The sequence below is a fragment of the Pygocentrus nattereri genome, chromosome 16 (genome assembly GCF_015220715.1).
Source record: "Pygocentrus nattereri isolate fPygNat1 chromosome 16, fPygNat1.pri, whole genome shotgun sequence".
NCBI classification, from domain to species: Eukaryota; Metazoa; Chordata; class Actinopteri; order Characiformes; family Serrasalmidae; genus Pygocentrus; species Pygocentrus nattereri.
In genome coordinates, this window is record NC_051226.1 from 14,553,691 (window position 1) to 14,573,912 (window position 20,222).

At 37.9% G+C, this 20,222-nt stretch overlaps 2 protein-coding genes across 4 annotated transcripts; both read right to left on the reverse strand.

Moving 5' to 3' along the window:
• Positions 1-231: 231 nt before the first annotated feature.
• Positions 232-2,764, reverse strand: LOC108439619 (coiled-coil domain-containing protein 152). The gene is made up of 8 exons (XM_017718114.2): positions 2,705-2,764; positions 2,474-2,579; positions 1,783-1,851; positions 1,563-1,627; positions 1,365-1,467; positions 1,100-1,227; positions 494-589; positions 232-357 (listed from the first exon to the last, which is right to left on the reverse strand). The coding sequence occupies exons 1-8, from the start codon at positions 2,762-2,764 to the stop codon at positions 232-234; spliced, it is 753 nt and encodes a 250-aa protein (XP_017573603.2).
• A 134-nt stretch (positions 2,765-2,898) lies between these two features.
• Positions 2,899-17,105, reverse strand: ghrb (growth hormone receptor b). Of its 3 annotated transcripts, none has more exons than XM_017718111.1 (9): positions 16,765-17,105; positions 14,374-14,465; positions 7,854-7,989; positions 7,383-7,561; positions 6,330-6,514; positions 5,580-5,721; positions 5,395-5,485; positions 4,627-4,696; positions 2,899-4,504 (listed from the first exon to the last, which is right to left on the reverse strand). In XM_017718111.1, the coding sequence occupies exons 2-9, from the start codon at positions 14,453-14,455 to the stop codon at positions 3,632-3,634; spliced, it is 1,758 nt and encodes a 585-aa protein (XP_017573600.1). In that variant the 5' UTR covers positions 14,456-14,465; positions 16,765-17,105; the 3' UTR covers positions 2,899-3,631. The 3 variants fall into 3 exon arrangements, with proteins under 3 accessions (XP_017573600.1, XP_017573598.1, XP_017573599.1); XM_017718109.2 differs by having other exon boundaries at positions 2,899-4,507; positions 16,765-17,104; XM_017718110.2 differs by lacking the exon at positions 16,765-17,105 and adding an exon at positions 16,392-16,585 and having other exon boundaries at positions 2,899-4,507.
• Positions 17,106-20,222: the final 3,117 nt, after the last annotated feature.

Below are 20,222 nucleotides of genomic sequence, written 5' to 3' on the forward strand. Positions count from 1 at the left end.
TTATTGACCTCTGCAATGCTTTTCCTTATACACAGTGGTTCATACAAATAGAGCAGCTTATGTACGTATCTGTATGATCAAGAACACGAAACAAATAACACACAACAAGTAGCAACAAAACTAATTTTATAACAAAATATATTACATTGTGTTTAAAGGTGTACCAAAAATGTACTATACATGTTAGAATAAAACAATCTATCATTCTATACTGGACTGGGGTAAAATCTGTTAATTCTTCTTTTTCTTCAGACGTGACTCAGACAAACCATGAAGATTCTGCTGCTCTAGCTCTTTGACTCTCTGACGAAGAGCCTCAATTTCCTTGTTCTTTTCCTCCTGCAGAAATTGCAACTTCTATAGATGAGCAGAAGAACACACATATAATCACTGTCATAAAACCAAAACAAACACTTCTTTACTCATTTACTGTAAAAAACAGTCTGTAACAAGTACAGTGCAGTGCCATAGTGCACATAGCAGTGCAACTCACCCTTTTAAAGATGTTCTGAGGGAAGAGCCCAGAGGCTTGTGGCTGCTGTTGGGTCATGACTGACACACTCTGGGCCCTTGCAAGCTTAGCACTGAACTACAAAGAAAGGTAATCAGCGTTTATGGAGTCTTTTTCAATTGCCGCAATGAGATCTATTGTTAGGCAATGTCAACTCCATTTTCCTGTTCTTAAACATCTCAAGGGTTTACCATGAAACCGAATCCCTGGGTTATCGACCTAATCTTGAATGTAGTATGTCCAATTTCTTTGTTATTAAAACATGACCACGTAAAGTTAAAGCCTAAATTGGCTTGAGAAATTATGATCCACCTTAGTGTCTGCCACTTCTGCACATCCAGCTTTTAGGTAGTAAGCCTGAATGTGTTTCATATTTGGCAAGGAAACAAGCAGGTATGTTTATACTTATAAATAAAAACAAACTGCAATCCAAAGAGGGGGCCAGGGATTATTGAATATTACTGCATTATGTATGTCTAGAAGAATCACTACATAAGCATCTGGAAAAATAGTGTTTTGTTGAAATCTTGTAATTAAAGGTCAGTTCAATTTGTGTTTTGCTGAGCTGATAAACTACTCTAGATGTACCTCCATCTGTAGCTTTATGATTTCACTTTGCTTTTCTTTCTCCTGCTGCTTCATTTTCTGTCTCATCTCATCCAAAGTGCTTTCCTTTCTATCCAGAGCCTCTTTCAGTTCAACATCTTTGGACTCCACTTCAACAAAAAGCAAAAATATAATACAACATCCTTTTTTGCCTTGTATTGGCCTTAGACATCATAGAGTCTTGCAAAAGACTGGTGCACAATATAGTCAAATTTTACTACATAGACATGTTGGTGTTTTTGCTCACATTTCCTCTGCATCTCTTTAGCACAGTCATCCATCTCCCTCTGGTGTTGCTCTCCCAAAGCTCTCATCTCTTTCTCCAATCTTTGAATACAACATTTCCTTTCCTATATGTACAACAGAGGAAATATTAGACAAAGTAATAGTTTTTATATTTAAAAATGACTATTTAATTCATTATCTTTGGGTTGATTCACCTAACCTCCACTTGTGCTTCATTTTGTTTCTTCAGATCAAGAACAGCACTTTTCAGCTTCTCGTTTTCAACTACATGAAGGGAATCAAAAGCACACAAGACCATCTGGACCACACTGAAGGTGTTGTGTTCTTTTATTTTACACAGTGGACTCACTAAATTATTTTTAAAAATGAGTTAATATAATTTTCAGTCCTCTGGCAGGTAACTAGATCACATATACAACCTCGAAGATCACACTGTTGTTGCAAGTTGTTCTGAAGGCCTTTGATGGTCCCCAGCATGCCATCTCTTTCTATAGATAAATGTTTGGTATTATTGTAAGTACTACAGGTAATTAAAAAGACAGAGTATGCATGAATGTAAAATGACCTGACATTATATTTATCTACCACTAGAGGGAGACAAATACTAAGACTTTCTGTTTAATGTTCCCAGCGCTGATACTGCACATATTTTCCTCCTGCCCCAACACTTAAGCTGCGTCCAAAACCACACACTACTACACTACAAATTATTATACTTGGGAATAGACTTATATTGCTGGTGTACTATTTTTTGACATACTACTTAGTAGCATGCGGTTTTGGACGCAACCGCAGTTCAAGATTAACCGGATCAGGTGACTTAGAATCAGGGAAAACACTAAAATGTGCAGAGCAGGAGATTGGAGCCTTACTCCAATAAGTTCCGACTATTTACAGTCGACTCTCTATAACTGTTACTAGAAATGTAATGTTACAGCTCGTTGTATTACGTTTTCAATGTTACCTTATTATCTATATATGTGTTAAAAAAGAACCCATTAGTGGAATAAAATTAAGGACGGCGTTGGAAAAATACTGACACCGAGCAGCTAGCCAACAGTAGCAACTTACACAAAGGCTAGTTAGCCAGCTACTAACGTAAATACTCACCTTCAGTCAAGCGCTTTTCCTTATTCTGCGAAAACTTTAATAGCCTATTGCTTTCATCTAACTTTATTTCAAGGATGTTGTTTTTCCCTTTCAGCTCTGTTATTTTCTTGTGAACACAAAAAAATACGCATTAGCTAACATAACTCCAGGGTTAACGCTGTAGCTAACCTAGTAACAGTTTATATCTCCTGTTAAGGTGTTATAACAGGTATGGTGTTGTATGTGATATACTTGCTCCAGAAGGCAAAAATCTTGAATAAGTTTATTCAGGTTCACAGCCGTTTTCTTCATTTCTGCACTGAAAGTAAAGCTCCTTCTGAGCTAGCTCACGTTAGCTAGCAACTAAAGGCGCGGGCGCGTGCTGTTGTCTCCTAGGTGATAATGGAGTAGTGGCGGTAACCACAGGAGAAAAGACAAAACACACGTTTCTTATCTGTCGATATTTTATTATTCAAAATATATGTATTTATGTACATTGCAGCAAGTCACGTAAAGAGTCATATCACTTTCTCCATTTTGTATAACGTCGCCTACCAAGACAGATGATGTATGGCACAGTGTAGAGAAGATAAAGATATCATTACAATGATGTCCCAAAGCCTAACAATGTATGCTGTTAAACCTAGCTGAAGTATCTCCACTTCCATGGATATTAGTTAAGGCTTACTCTTGATAACAATATAGTGTTAAACTGAAAACACAGATGCAATAACACAAACCTTGTGATTAGTCTTTAAAAAAGAAAGCTAGGAATTAAATACAGAATTACACAAAAGTTCTTGCTTAAGGCAGATTTCCCCCATACAATAAGTAGCCACAGAATTCCATGTCAGAGTAAGGTATCAGCTGCTATGTTTACCACGTGGTAAACAATAGTATAAAGTATGCAATATCTACAAAATGAAACTAGAAAATGAGTCTTTAGGATTCCATCTAAACAGTTGCATCACATTTTGAGGTTCAGCTTGCCAAGATGTTTGAATAAGACCATTCCGCATGAGAAATCTGCTCAGCTCCCACATGAGGACTTTTTTGGCCCAGACTTTTGAAAGACAACATCTTGTTTGGTGTTGGCCAACACTGTTATACACACCTAAAACAAATGCATCCACACGCCAAAACCAAGCCCAGGCTATTCCAGGCACAGACATCTTTCATTTATTGTGGACCAATGCTTTGTAGTAGGTCAGGTGTCAGATATCCCCCAGGAGTTGGAAAAGATTTCACAACAGCAAAGGGACGGGGTGCAGGGTTGTTTGGTTTCAAAAGAAGGCTGTTTTTCCAGTCAACACCATCAACCATGGTGTATTCCGCAGGGCTTGGTATGGTAAGGATAGGAAACGGAGAAGCAACTGGTCTTACCTCTGGTTCCACAGTGGGGTTCAGGTACTCTTGTAACATACTGGGTCTTTGCTCTGCAGAAGGGCGTAGCTCTTCTTTGGTTGAACTGGGCTCACTGTGTCCTGCAGGGTTTTGTGCACTGATTTTACAGGTGTTCAACTCTGAAGTGTAACCTCTTTCTTCAGAGGAAACCACCAACTGGGGCTTCTTCCCTTTATCATTGTCCTCATTCTTTTGAGCTTTATCTTGGATACTGCAGCTGTCACTTTGATACTGTTTCTCTGGGGACAGTACTGCCTCGCCACGTGGGGTGACATCGGTCACCTGAGAATAGAGGCTGGTTGGCCAAGCAGGTTCATGTGGAGCTCCTGGATTAATAGGAGACAAGGTGTGAAAACCATCATGGCCACTGGTGGAGGGCTGATGAACATCTGTATGGTCATGATCAGACAGATCAGGGTCGCAACAGCTGGCACGACCTGAGTCATCATCCTGGAAACCACTTGACATGGGAGGGGAGTCGGAGACAGGAGACTCGCCAAAGAGAAGTGGTGTCTCAAAGCCTTCCAGTGTCTCAATCGGTTCATTGATGTCGACCTCTATAAACTCCACCCATGTATCATTACTGTATAACTCTGGTCGCAGGCCTGGGTGGGTGCCCAAGATTGAGGTGAACTCAGTCAGCTGGCCCTTCTTTGTAAAACACACAAAAAAAATAAATGGAAAATATAATTTTTGGACAAGCTGACCTCGTGGGCCAAAACAATTTCTAGGTGTGAACACAAGCAGGATAAACAACATGGAATCAATACCTGTAAGAGGACTGGGTCCATTCCTTTGATTTTCGGTCCAGGAACAGGAGGCAAGAAAATCACCATGAGTCTGAAACAAGGAGCAGACAAAATGCAATCTTAAATACAGGTACATTACACTTTTAGGCATTTGTGAGGGTAAGACGTCTTAACAAATTCTACTAAATTTGAAACACTCATTCCACACAATGTTAATTCTGAAGGCCAGCTGTTCTGCAAGTATTCAAGAACCTTTGCAGCAGTATTTGAAGCTGTATAATTTACAAATGTGTTATAAAACAAACTAAGAAAAAAGATGTACTGTGTCCCCAAAGGTTTGAAGACACCCGCTCATGCAACGAGGGTATTAAAAGGAAGTTTCTGAAGGCTTTATGTTGGATCATTGCGGTAAGTATTTGATTGCATTCAGCCACAACAGCATCAATGAGGACAGGTATGGATGTTGGACGATAAGTTCTGGATCACAAGTGGCACTCCAGTTCATCTCAAAAAAGTATTGTATGTTATATGTATGTTCCATCACTCAAGAAATGCAGTTCCACCAGCTTTATGCCCATTTTGATCCATTCTATTGGCAAATCTTTTCCATAGATGATATAAAAACTGTGTACAGACAACTGAATACCTGTGTCTGCAAAGGGTGCACCATATAGTAAATTCACTAATTAGAATGCTGGACAACTGAAAAAAGGTGTGAAAATACCAGATAATCAGATTTTTTCTTGGATGAAGTGTCATATGGCAGACACTGACAAAGTAGTCACTTACTTTTGCTGGCGTGAAAGCACAATCAGCATCAAGATGATTCCAATACCAACAACAGCAAAAATGAACATTGCAGTTAAGGGGACTCTTGGTTCTAAAATGAAAGAAAAAAGACAATTAAAGGGTTTATTTAATTTTGTAAACCATTCTATATTATTTTTAGCAATACATTTAGCCTAAACTCAGACCTTTGCTGTCAACCAGAATGAAGATGGAGTCACTGAATTCCCCAAAGTTGTAGCCTCGCATTTTGGACCTCACCCTGACCTCATACTCTGTGCTGGTGTTAAGGCCATAGATGTACGCTTTGGTCTCCTTCCCATTGTCCAGCTAGAAAAAGAAGAACAAAGCCAGAGTAATGAAGTAAAACATGTATACTTGGACTGATAAAAGGGTAACAACTCAAGGCTTTTTTTAAATTAAATTATACCTAAACAGTCAAGCTAGCACAATTAATGCATTTACTCACTTAAGGTTTTTATGTACTTTGTCGAATTCACATACATTTTCACTGAAATCTTGTCACTTTTTATTGGACCACATAGCTCACTTTTTAAAAACAATCAAATGACCCACTTCTCATGCTAAACCTGTAAATGGGTAATGAATGAGGTCCTGTTTTGTTTTGTTACACATTCTACGATTATTTGCTTTAATCAAATTCATGGTTCAGGCTGAAATATTCATATGCAAGTTCAGTTTTTTAATCATCAACAGTAAAGACAGGTCATGAGCGGTTTAGGCTTAGGGCTATTAGAAGATTCAAATCATATAGTTTTGTGATATTCATGCTATACTGTAGTCATCTATGCAAATTTATTTGACGTGTCATTAATTAACCATTTAGAACAAACTAAAAATAAACTGCATTCAACAGAATTGGAGACTGCTGACTGCTTCATTGGATTCAGCAAAAGTAAAAGTAGTGTCAGACTCACACATTTCCACTGCTCTGAGCCCTTCTCTCTATACTGCGTCTCATACCGAAGCGACATCCATCCAATCTTCACATTGTCTACTGCTGAGGTTGGTGGCTCCCAGCTCACTACCGTATCATAAATTAAGCCTGTTGGGCCCATGCTTAATAAAGTCCAGTTCAGCCCTTCAGGTGGGTCTGGAAATACTACAAAAACAAGCATCATGCAGTGAGCATAGCACTTCACACCAGGTCTTGTGAAAACTGTGCAAGACTTGTTTGCTAAGAGCTAGGGCACCACCTGCTGGACAAAAACTAACTTTGGCTGCCTTAAATCTACTAAAGGCCCTTATCACAGTAAACGGAAAAATGAAACATTTTTATAATAAAAGAGTTTTAGTATGTAAATGTAATTAGTTTGAAATGTAGCAAAACAGCCTGTTTTGAATTGCTCTTGTGATGTGAAAACAATGCATTTAGATATTTTCAACCTAAAGCAGTTTAGGTCTACCAATTCACTGAAGATATAAGTGTTTTCAGGCAAGACTGCTTTTTAAATGAGGAATAATAATAATAATAATAATAATAATAATAATTATTATTATTATTATTATTATTATCATTAATAATAATTAATGATAAATGTCTTGACATATTAATTGCATAACAGAAAAAACAGCCTGTTTTTATTCTAAGTGTTAGGAAAATTATCTTATAAAATGAAGAGTGCAATGAGTTGCTACTGATAAGTGGACCTCAGGGAAGAAAAATATATTATATTGGCCTTTTAACAAACAAAATCTTGCTTTTTAATGTTGGTAGATGGAGTGGCAAAAAGTATTTAGAGATTTTCCTGGCTTTAAAAAAAATCAATAAAGAAATCCAAAAACACAACTCCTGTAAAAAGCATTACTAAGAGAGAGAGAAGTTCAGTGACACCATTCACAATGCTTTACGGTGATCCTGCTTATATTCATTACAAACTAGTGTAATAATAATATTATCTTCTACTACTGGAGTACCATCTCTCAACTGAGAAAACAGATACAGATAACTATACTTGGGCCTGGCTTACCAATATCTTCCACGTTGAAGAACATTTCATCATAAACAACATCTTGTGTCCGTGAGCGCAGCTGAATGGCGTAAGTGTACCAGATAAAAGTGTGGCTGACATCGAAGTAGCACTCATTTTCTATTGTGGTACTGTAACTTGGACACTCACTCCATTTACCTTCATCTTTCTTCGAATCTCTGCATGACAGAGGGAACCACAGTAATAAACAAACATCCATGCATCAAGATAAAGGCAAGTTATTACAGATTCGATCACACAGGCCACATTTGTTCCATTTCAACAATGCTAATGAGATAAATAATGGTTAATATGTTTTAATATGTTAAAAATCCAATTTAAAGTAATGAATTAAATTTGAAGTGATTCTATTTGATGGTGTGGTGCAGCTCTGACTCGCTCTGACTCGCACAAGAAAATGCATTAAATCGTTACAAAGTAAATAATTCAGCATTTAGGCACTGCCATTACTTCTCAAACATGTAGAGAAGTCTCAGATCCCCCGGCTCTGTGAGGTTTTGGAAAGAACCAGCATTCCATTGACAACGAAATGTCGTCAGCTCTCTGGAAAAGCAGCCAGTCAGACGAGGTCCAAAGGTGCTCCGTGCTGTAAAAAAAAAAAAAAAAACTGTTACTATAGTGGACTTACTATATGGACAAGGGCTGGGGTCCAGCACAGTTTGGTGATTTACATTTTGTAATTAACTACACACTGACAATTAACTAATCAGTTAAATCAAGTATTTTAGAGAAATCACCAGACTATGCCTGATTGGCCTTCCGTTGAGGGCAGTTTTTGCTTGTTCTCAAGGGTTCTTAGCATGCTTCATATTTCAGTAACTTGATAGCACAAACAAAACTGATGTTTCGCTTGGATGCTCTTTCATTTTCGTCACTTTGTTTATTAATACTTCCTTTTTAATGTAGCTAAGGTATTATGATATTATGTCAGGACAAAATCTACTATTTCAGAAATGGTAACTTTACAGGAGAAGGAAAAATAAATACATTTTAACTACTAATGTACACTATTTAGCCAAAAGTATTTGGCCAAAATTATTATTAATTAATAATTATTTTGTTCTGGTGATTCAGCCACACCCATTGCTAACAGGCTTCTAAAAGCAAGGATATAGCCATGCGATCTCCATAGACAAACGCTGGCAGTAGATTGGATCATACTGTGGTACTGTCATAATACGCCACCTTATTACTGTGAAACTGAAGCATCTAGGAGCAACAACAGCTCAGCCACAAAGTAGCAGACCACACAAACTCGCAGACTGGGGTTGATAGGTACTGAAGTTTGTAGCACATCAAGCTTACCTATCCTTTTACATTTTCTGACTACAGAATTCTTTACTGCCCCTGGAAGCAACAACAGCACAAATTCTATGAAATTGGGTTACATGGCTGGGCAGCCGTACACAAGTCTAATATCACGATGTGCAATGACGTTCGTTGGCTGGAGAGGTGTAAAGTATGCTGTCACTGGACTCTGAAGTAGCAGACATGTTCTCTGGAGTAATCATGATTCACTATCTGACAGAGTGGTGGACAAGTATGGGTGTGGCGGATGGCAGCACAACGCTAGATATCGGAATACACAGTGCCAAAAATAAAGTTTGGTGGAGGAGGGACAATAATCTGAGTCTTTTTATAGGGTTTGGGCACAGTCCCTAGTTGGAGGGAAAAATAATGTTAAGACGTGTTTAGAAAATCATATGCTTCCAACATTTTGACAACAGTTTGGGGAAGACCCTATCCTGTTTCAGCATGCCTGTGCCCCTGTGCACAAAGCTATAATATAACAGGACTATACAAATATGGACTGATGAGTCTGGTGTAGAGGAACTGCACAGACCCCTGACATCAACCCCACTGAACAACTTTGGGATGAACTGGATTGTTGATTGCGAGCCAGGCGCTCTTGTCCAAGATCAGTACCTGGCCTCACAAATGCTCTTTTGACTGAATGGGCAAAAGTTCCCACACACACGCTCCAAAATCTTGTGAAAAGCTTTCCCAGAAGAGTGGTCGCTGTTCTTGCTGCAAAGGGGGAAGACAACTGCACATGGTTTTGGAATGTGCAGTTGGATCTACAAGATCCAGCTACAAATACATATTGTTCAACATAATGTTTACATATTCATATCTAAATTACATTAAACATATCACTATTGATAGGACAAAACCCGACAAGTCCAATTTTTTTACATAGATTAAAAAGACCAGCAAGCATTTGCATTATGTCATCGTTTCATGATGAACTGACCAATTACCTGGAATAAGTAACTACTACATTAACTTACACTGTATGGTCAAGTGTTCAGCAAATGACAGATCAATGTCATTGAAAGGTGTTGAAAATGCTATATAAGCACACCTGGACAAAAACTGTTTACTATTCTATTTGTAGGCTGGGATGACCACGTTTTCAGATAGTAGAAGATGTCCTCTACTCTGATTTTCACTGTAGGACTAACAGGAGGTAACATAAAGCCTACTTGTACTTGCCTGTGAGGCAATCGGTGATGGTTTCCTGGAAATGCTTGCTGGCATGTTTCACATGTAAGAAGAGCATTTGAGTGGCAGTGGGTTTCTGACAGAGCTTTCTCAGAAAACTCTACCCTGAACCGTCTATTATTTTAGGTCTTTACTTAAGCAGGCAAGTCAATATAAATCCATGCAACTCAAATCAATCATGATTCACTGTATTACATTTGTTATGACTCTTCTATTAAACATGACAAACATGTACATAACATCGTTCTGTTTAAATACTACACCAAATCAAATGTTTGGAGCTTGTTTCTCTGGCAGATGTCAGTTATAAAAGGTACACGTTTATAACCTGGAAACCAAAGTTATTCCAAATGAATAACTGTCTATCAAGGTAGACCAGGGAATAAAGGCAGAATTGGGAGCTTGGTGTCAGCATGCAGCAAGCAGTAGTCTGATTTTGACAGAGAACCATACCAGAGAACCAAAATATTAATATCCTGTTTATCAACTTTCAAACCCAAAGTTCCTCTGTTACACCTACACGGCCCAGGTTAAACAGATATAGGTATGCTTTACTGTCAATGATACATTTATATTACACCAAAAATGTGAGTGCCATTTCAAGCTACTTTTGTCCTCTTTTATGTTCTTTCTCTTTTATTCTTAAACTGGAATGATCACACACGGTATTACAGTAAGTACCACCAATTGATATCACATCAGTATATCGATACATGTCTAATTGACTGCAACAATCAACAAACATTAGCAGGAATGGTAATGCAATGTCATGTAATACTGTGCAAAAACAGAAACCACCCTGTCCACCAATTCTTCAAAATTTCTATATAATTACATGGCTAAAATGTAAATGTAAAAAAGTAATTCAGTTTTGATGTGAAATGCTCCATTCTGGACAAACCTACTGACTAAGAATTGTGCACAGTGGTCTGAAGAGTTAAATGCAGCTAAATGTTCCCTTACAGAAAGCTGCTACGTGAAATTGTTATGAATACTTCGCTGAATGCCTGAGACATAGATTTATGGCCGCTTTCAGAGGTTTTAGCCTAAATATCTTTTAAAAATACATTCATGGTGGAGAGCTACATACAGGATGTTTTAAGGCAAAGAAAACATTTTCAGATTTACCGCTATTTTACCACTATCAACATTACATAGACTTAAAAGAAGCTTTACTGTTCATTCTGGATAGTAAATGAAATCACTATAATTGTGTTATAGACATCACAACCCCTGGTTCCTTTCACCACAACTCTAAAGAAATCTGAGTTGGTGAATTTCTCTAGAATGGAGCATTTCACTCTGAATGACTGTTTCAAAGCTGTGAATCAGAGATGTGAAAATCAGTGGAACTCCCATTTAAGGAGAAGTAATCCAATTTTCTGCATAAATAAAAAAATATTTTAGTAGAAAAATGAACAGAAGCCACAACAACTAAATGTTATACCATATTTTTAGTATTTATTTTGAGAAAGAAGACCCTTCTAATGCAAGTTTAACTTCCAGCATCAGGAAAAAGCAGAAAACTTGCATAAAATAGAAAATGATACAGAAGCTTCATCAGTACTGCAGTATTTTCAGTATTTAGTCATCTCCCTTTGCCTTTATTATAGCTTCCATTCTTTTCAGGAGACTTTCTTTCAGCATTTGAAAGACATCTGCTGTTTTGTTTTTCCACAACTTCAAAGTTCAGATTTAGAAGTTGGTTGCATGTTCTGCTTCTCACAATCTAATTGTTTAAGAAAAGATAAAAGTACTTTTAATCTGATGATGGCAGTTTTGGTGATCTACAAGGTCTCGCATGGTTGTTAAGAGTGCCATTTTCTCTGTACCTTTTGAACATTTGTTGAACTCTATTTTGGGAAACTCCTGTTTCTCTGATTTTCTTTAGACTTTTCCCTTTCCTTCTGTTATTAGTGGGTCTATTCTCCTCAGAAATATCTCTCATCTATTTTTGATGCACTTGAGAGAGCAGTCTGTAAGGTAGCTAAGGTACGTTGGGATAAGTTATGTGAATGTTGGTGTCTCTTTGAAGCAGAACATAATGTCAGCTTTTATTGGGAGGCCACAGCTGTAATTGTGGCTATAGGGTGTGCTGATGTGAAGACAAATACTTATTGATTAGATATTATACTTAATGTTGAGGCTTTGTGTAATTTTCAGTTAACAAATTGATTTTTTTAACTCGGCTTTTTATTACATTAAAAACAGATTCAGTTCTTGATCACCTTTTTGTTTTTTTAACTAGCCAGTACAATATTATTCAGGTAGATTGATATTTCTGGCCTACATGTGCACAGCCTCCACTCACAGAGGAAATGGTAAATTAAATTTCACATTACAGCAAGGTTGAGCTTTCATTTCAAAGGGCAACATGCTCTCTCTCTCCCTCTCTATTCAATTCCTCATCTCTGCCCCTACTACTGTTCTCCCTCACTGAATTCATAATGATCATCCATGCTCAGAAGCACAGGTAATTTTATGGACCATTACCTGCATCCAAGAGTAACAGCTAATGCAGGGGAGTGTATGTTTTTCAACATGAAGCAGCCTGCAAATCTCCAAGTAATGTCAACAGCAATGCTGATAGATGTACTTAAAAGACTACATGTGGTTTTAGCATCTTCCAGATCAAAGCTCAACAGCCGTGCTATCTAATCAGCTAAAGCTCAGTTCAAAGTTCAAAATATGCAAACAAAAGGATTTGAAAGTTAAATAAAGAGATTCACAGCCAATCAAATTTAAAGCAACAGTTTATGGAAAGATCAAATTGCACTGGAGCTATCAGGCTGATATAAATACAATTCTGTCACAAAGTTAGGAACTACTATTAAATTTTCAGATTAAATGTCTTTTAAGTGCAAGTTCTTTATTTTCCAGCATCAGAAAAAAGCAGAAAATATATATATTTAACAGAAAATGACACAGAAGCCAAAGCAGCATTGCAGTATTTTCAGTATTTAGTGACCACATTTTGTCTTTATTACTGCTTGCATTCTCTTAGAGAGATTTGCATTCAGTTTTTCATCGAAATTTGCAGGGATATTTTTCCACACCAAAGTTCAGTCTTAGAAGTTGGTTACATTGTCTGCTTCTTAAAATCTAAGTAATCCCAAACATTTCAATAATGTTCCAATCTGGACTCTGGGGTGTTCAGTCCATTGTTCTGAGAACACCAGCAACTTCTTTGTTTGATCTACAAAATTTCTTGCTTTTTTCCTATTTTCTTTTTCCAATAACAGCTTCTTTCCAGCTCTTAATGTTGTGTTCTCTTCTCACAGTGGAATGATGGACAGAAACACCTGTGGATTTTTTCATGTCTGAAGCAAGAGTGGAGCTTGATTGTCTCCTCTTTCTCAATGACAAAAGCTTTAAGTACGGTTTATCTGATGGGCTCAGTTTTGGTGGTCTACCAGGTCTTGGACAGTTGTTAGGAGTCCCATTTCTCTGCATCTTTTGATCATGTTTTAAATGACAGTTTTGGATACTTTTTTCACTTGTTTTCCTTTGATTTTCTCATTCCTTATACAAGTGGATTATCTTATATTCAATCTCATAAGAAATTTGTCCAGGAAATGAATAGCTTGCACTTAATACCAGTTTTGACTAGAAAGTACATAAAGGAAGCGCAGTCTCTGACTTTTGCACAGCGCTGTATAGAGTAATGGGAGTCTGTCACGTAATACCCTGTGTGGCATAGCCTTCTATTTATTACTTTAGGCTTGTAGCTCCATTGCAAAAGAATCAATCTTCAGACACCAAATATATCATGGTCTACTGAGTAAACGTTTGGGAAACATTTGTAAAACTTAGTAAAATATCTGCCTTCATCCTGCAGAGTTTTCCTGTACTGTTCTATTTAACTCAAGGCCCAGTCTGAGTTGCCTCCTTGGTGTATTTTAATGGTACAAAATGATTGCATTTAGTTTTGTTTAAAGCAGACTATATTCACTACACTTGAGGGCAGTTGTCAAAAAAAATAAAAAAATAAAAAATTAAATTAAAAATTTTAAAATGTAAACAAACTGAATTATACATTGTTAAGTGGCTTTTGTATGCCATCATCTGAACATGCTGAGAGGCCCTTGAGAGGGAATGCAAATTCTTGTAGAGGCGCTGGCTTTTCAGAGCTTCTGCAACAGGCAGAGAAGCTCTCAATACAGTTCAGAAGGAGTTTCCCAGTGAAAACATCCTGTTTCTTGTGGCAGTGCACTAAAGAATAACATACTCTCTATGACCTTTGTTGTGGTATATGTGTAAAACTAACAATACAATGAGCCAGTTTTTCAGCAGAGATCTCTCCCATTTAAAGAAGAAAACACACACACACATACACACACACACACACACACACACACCTTCAATGCCGCCTCTCCTTCTGGGTCGCAGGGGAGTGCTGGAGCCTATCCCAGCTGTCATTGGGCGAAAAAGAAAATGTAAACTAATTTAAATAAAAACACTGTACCTTGTAATGTGGGCTTCAGGTCTTCTGTGGTGACAGCAACAATAAAGAAGAGACAGATGAAGAAGGACTGATTGGTTCCCATGGCACAAACCCTGAAGAAACAACGTTAACAGATTTATATGTAACAACTAGAAATATTCTACACTTTTATCACATTTATATCACTGTTATCACGTACTGTTATCAATACTAGCCAAAAATATTGCTACTATTATATTACGAATATCATGACTACAATTACCACTCAACAATTAAAATAAATTATTAGAGCTTTAAAAGACAGGCCTTTATTAAAATTAGGAATGTACACATCAAAATCTATCAGTACTGGCAAAAAACTGCTTAAAGTGTCTGCACTAGACAGATATTTAAAATTGACTGATATTTTAAACCAATAAGATTTATTTATTGGACTTAGTTGGCAAAGAAGAACATGTAGGTGATGCAGAGCTGAACTTTATTTATTTTACTGCATTTGTAAACCTACAGTAGTAAAGCTTAGATTTCTCCATAATTTTTATCTAGACATATGTGGTCCCAGTTTCTATTTGTAAAAGTAAAGGGTTTTGTTCCAAAAACATTTGTTGAGTTTTTTTTTATGATACATGTTGCTGATAGTGGGATTTGCAGATACAAGAAATATCAATAGTACATTATAATTAATATCACCTTTATTAGATTAAATATTTATTAGAAAATATATTTCCATTATACAGGTGTTATTCTTTTTAAAAACTCAATATATACAATATTTTACCAAATGGATAAAAACTTAAATGTTCATGTATCAGCATCGGTGTTAATATCAGTGGATATGTACATGAAAAATACTGAATCTTGGCATCAGCTCACAATTCCCATATTGATGCATCTCATCACTTTATTCTATTTAAAGCATAATCTGAAATTGTGATAAATTCTCTATTATAGACCACTGTTAAATCTAACAAAACCTGACCCAAAAGACTAGAGGGGACAATTGCATTTATCTGTAAACAACTTCCATTTGTTTTTACAGCATGTGAGGGACCATCATTTGTCAAACTAATGGTATATTAGCCCTGTCCAGAGCTTGTGAAATATATCTCCTCTGTTTCCTGGCCATGCTCCAGTTCTTCAGTGCTACTGGAAACTGCATTCTCAGAATCAGCATCTCAAAACTGCACCTATTCCCTGTGCACTAATAAGGCGAGGCTCAGCTTCTCGGCCATGCCAACTGTTCCAACAGCCACTGTTTACTATAAAGGCAAATGTTTATAAATGTTCATCAGTGAAAATCACTGCTAAAGCAGCAATTAAACTTCCTCTCAAATATACAAACATGTTTTTTCAATGCAGGTTTTTGGAACTGCACTGGCAGATAAGAGATAACATCCTACACCACTTTGCATAGCCATATGATAGATATATACTAGCAGACTTTCAAAGAGAGGTTGTTATCTAGGAAAAAAAACAGAAGATTATATTTTAATGTTTACATGTACTCAAGATGATTTTTTTACAGATTTTACTTTTTTCTAATGCTTATACTGTCTTATCTGGGAGAAAATGCACAGGATTTATTTTTATTTTTATTATTATTATTATTATTAGTAGTAGTAGTAGTAGTTGTTGTATAAATGCACTATCACAGTTAAGATACCTTAACTTTTTCTTAATTATATATAGTGTACTATATTTACACGTAAACAATCATGCACATAGGACCATTATAATATTTGACATGCTAACATCATACTCCATGTGTCTGTGCATGTATGGATTATTGTTCTCGAAGGCATTCGAGCTCCTTTTAATAGTGGGTTCAAATGCCTTTAAGGACTATGATAGATAGTCTGAGTTATAAACAGCTTATACCCAAAACAACAGCTGTACAGAAAGGAGAAAGGCATAACTTTCCCACAACAAAGGTCTGCTTAAGTCTTTTTCAGTGATAATAATGTTCGTCTAGTGTTATCTTATGGGTAAACCCAAACATGCCTGTTACCTTGGAGCAAGATTGTGTAATAGAAACTAACCTGGATCTCAATGCCACTCAGTCCTTTAATACTTGACGGGTTCATTAGATCAGAAAATGAAAGAATCATTTCCAAATTAAAGATCCTTTTAAGGCATATCTGTTACTTGCTATTAGCCTGAGCTGACCCAATGCACTGGCATCACAGCCATAGCCTGCAAATGTTTAGTTGAACCTGACAACTGCTGCTGTTTGGGTCAGCCAAGTTCTGCCTTAACGAACCATGGGGAAAACAATTATCTGGCTGAATAACGGGCTGGGAGTGCCCACAAGTTACACAGCCTCCAATCAACAGTGTGAAAACAGTTTCTCAACACCATGTTTTTCAGGGACCTGTCTGTGTCCCTCCACTGGCACTACAATTCAGCACTCACCTCTGATAAGAGTATGCTTCAAAACACCTGATAAGAAAGCGCTTTCAGTTCCTGAACTTGGACGCTTATTCCTTGGGGCAAGCAAAACCGCATAGGCAATCACATTACACAGCCTCCGGCTGGGTCTGCGCGTAGATCCGATTCCTCGACAGCTTCTGTCTAGTACTCCAGCAGCAGCACTAAAGCAGCTAAATCACTAAACCAGCATCAAGCCAAAGCACATTCGGCGACTCAGGAAGCTCCTCACACAAACAACACGCTCACTCAAACAGGCGACGCGTCAAGTTGCCCAAACGCGGTGCGTTGGAAGCACAAGGCATTTTCACATTCGTGCACTGAAAGAGGAGGAGGAGGAGGAGTCTCCAGCCCTGCCGTCGCAGCGCTGTTCCCTGTTTTCCAAGCTTCCAGTGGCCTCGCGAAGTCGTGCCCACTGTTTCACGTGATTGGCGTTAATTCTTTCGTATACTTCGTTTTCCACTTTAGCTTAAAAAGCACGCACAGCTGCAGCAGGGGTGATGAATCGATTGCTTGTTTATCGTCACGGGAAGCATTAGGCTACTGACTCTTTTTCTGAAGGAAAAGATCGATCAATGCACAAACAGCTGTTTGGCACGTGGTTTAAACATGAAAGCAAGCTTCCTTCGAGTTTATACCTATTTTTTTTTGGCAAAACCTGCGGATTAGCTAAGAAGGGTTGACTGCCTGGGCCTGTTTGGGATGCATTGCATGCCCTCTCCCCCAGTCCCACAAGCAGTTCTGAACAGCTGTACACGTGACGCAGCAAGCGCACGTGCACAGGGAAAAGCTTAGTGGGTTGTAAGACACATTTTATAATTAAGTCACATAACTAGTATTTAAATGTATTATATACTTAAATATTATTTGACTAAAATACCAGAGAAATGAAGTTTACATGAACAAAAGTAATGCTTTATCTTCAGCTTGCAAACCACATCATCAAGAATGTTTTACATGGCAGAGTATAGTTTGTTAAGACATGTTAGTTGCTGAACCTGCTCCCAGCATTGAATGGATCTTACTTTAAAGCAGGGAGGGGACAAACTATTTTGAGGTGGAGGCCACAGGTACCACCCAGCAAAACCAAAACACCACTTTAAACACATTCCATATTGTTCTACACCACTTCAAGCACACTTGGTGGTGCTTGGGTTTCATCAGCGACGCATGTAAATTAAGACTGTGTTTGAAATAGCAAACCGTGTGCTGTACTATAGCAGTGTCGTGCATGCCACTCTTCATAGTGACATCTGATATGCAACAGTTACCATTATGTACCTTCTTCAAGGTCACCAGATGGTTGCATCCATGGACATGCCCTCTCGAAATGACAGTGTCACACAATGGGATGCAGTATGTCATGATGATAGCTCTGGCTGCCTTCTGGAACATCTGGCAAGATGTAGAATATCTGTAGAAATGTGTCACGTACTGTAGACGGTGTACTACTGAATCACTTGCTAAAGTGGAGTCAGTGACTGCCAGAAAACATTTTGTAATATTTGGAAATTTTCACCTCAGATTACATCAGCTGTTTAAAAATGTTCAGAGGAAAAATCCCGTCTGTGTTACCGCCCTAGGCTCTGTAAACAGGAGGAAGAAAATGGACTATCCAACATTCAACCAATCAGGACAAGGAGACGTTTTTCCATGCCTATCAATGATGCTTCACACTAGGGCTGCCATGATTAGTCGACTAGTCACGATTATTAGTCGACGACTAATTTAATAGTCGATGCGTCGGTTTTTTTTTTGTTTTGTTTTTTTTTACTTTGTTTTTCTCTCCAAACTGCTGCGGCAGTTTCCACTGCTGCGTCTGCCTTTCTGTCCTTGACGCACATACACAGTAGTGGAAACCGGGGTAGGCGGTGGACGACATCCCAGGACGTTATACAGACAGGCTCTGGCATCATGGCTACCCGGCTACGGAACTCAAAATTGTGGGATCACTTTAAGAAAATGAAAGAGAAACGCGTGCAATGCAATATCTGCAAGGCAGAACTTGCCTTCCACGGCAGCACAACCACGATGCACGAGCACCTGAAAAGGAAGCATGTTGTGGCTGATTGTGACAATGATGAAGAGGGACCGTCATCTCGGTAAGCTAAATTGCTAGTTAGCTCCTAAAAGTAGACGTAATTAGCGTAAACAGAGCGTTAACTTAGTACTTACTCATCTTGATAGCTGTAAAAGTTAACATTAGCAATGGCGATTTGTTTCATTAGCCTTAGCACGCATACATGTGTTTTCTGTAACGTCCAAGTTGTGATAAGTGAAGTTCGGCTGTACTTTGGAGAGTATGGAGTCAAATTAGGGTCTTTAATGGTGACGAGAAAAAAAATATATCGCAAATATAAGATTAGCATTTTGCATTTTACGTTCCTATTTTGTTTCTGCAATACTTTCTCCCTTTTGCGTTTCTTTCTTTTGTTTGCGCGTCACACTTTTCTTTGCGTCTCGCATTTCGCTCTTGACCACGCCTCTTTCCCCGCCCCCACACAGAGGGTAAAACCGGAGAAAAGAAAAGAGCGAAGCGCGAAAAAAAAATATGAACGTAAAATGCGAGACGCAAAGAAAAGCAGTGTGACGCGCAAGCAAAAGAAAGAAACGCAAAAGGGAGAAAGTATTGCAGAAACAAAATAGGAACGTAAAATGCTAAATGCTAATCTTATATTTGCGATATATTTTTTTCTCGTCACCATTAAAGACCCTAATTTGACTCCATACGAGAGGCCCCACTCTCTAAAAAGGATGATCCTCTCCAATGGTGGAGTGAAAATGAGTGGCGTTTCCCCGCGCTGTCACAGCTATCTAAATCTTTTCTGTGCATCCCTGCAACCTCCACCCCATCAGAGCGGATTTTCTCTGCAGCAGGGAACATCTGCTCTCAAAACAGAGCAAGCCTTTCTCCAAGACATGTGGCAATGCTAACTTTCCTGGCTATGAACAAGAGCCTTGTGCAGTTTGGGATTGTATAGTCAGAGTGTAGTAAGTTGAATGCAGTTGTGAGCACTGAGCACAAAATGCACTTTTGTTATATTTGAGTCAGTGAGACCAAAACTTTATTTTTGTGAATAATTCCTTAGTTTCAGGTACCTACCTAATTCGATTTAAATGCAGCTAAGTTTGATGCCAGAGACAAAGGAAAGAAAGAAAAACCTAAAAAAAATAATTTCTTTATTAATGTATTTGTGTTGTTTAAGCCAGTGCCTTATTCTTATTTTACAGTTGTTTACACTTTATGCTAAACAGTTAAATAATTGTTTGTTGCAACAAGCTGCATATTTCATTAAAGGTTTAATGAACTATGATCTTAATTGTTTTTATTTTTAGTTAGCATATAGCTGAAATCTAATGATGGTTATATAATAGCAGCTGTATTCTAGTGCGATAAGCTGTATGTTTTATATTCAATTAACGTATGATCCGATTAGTCGACT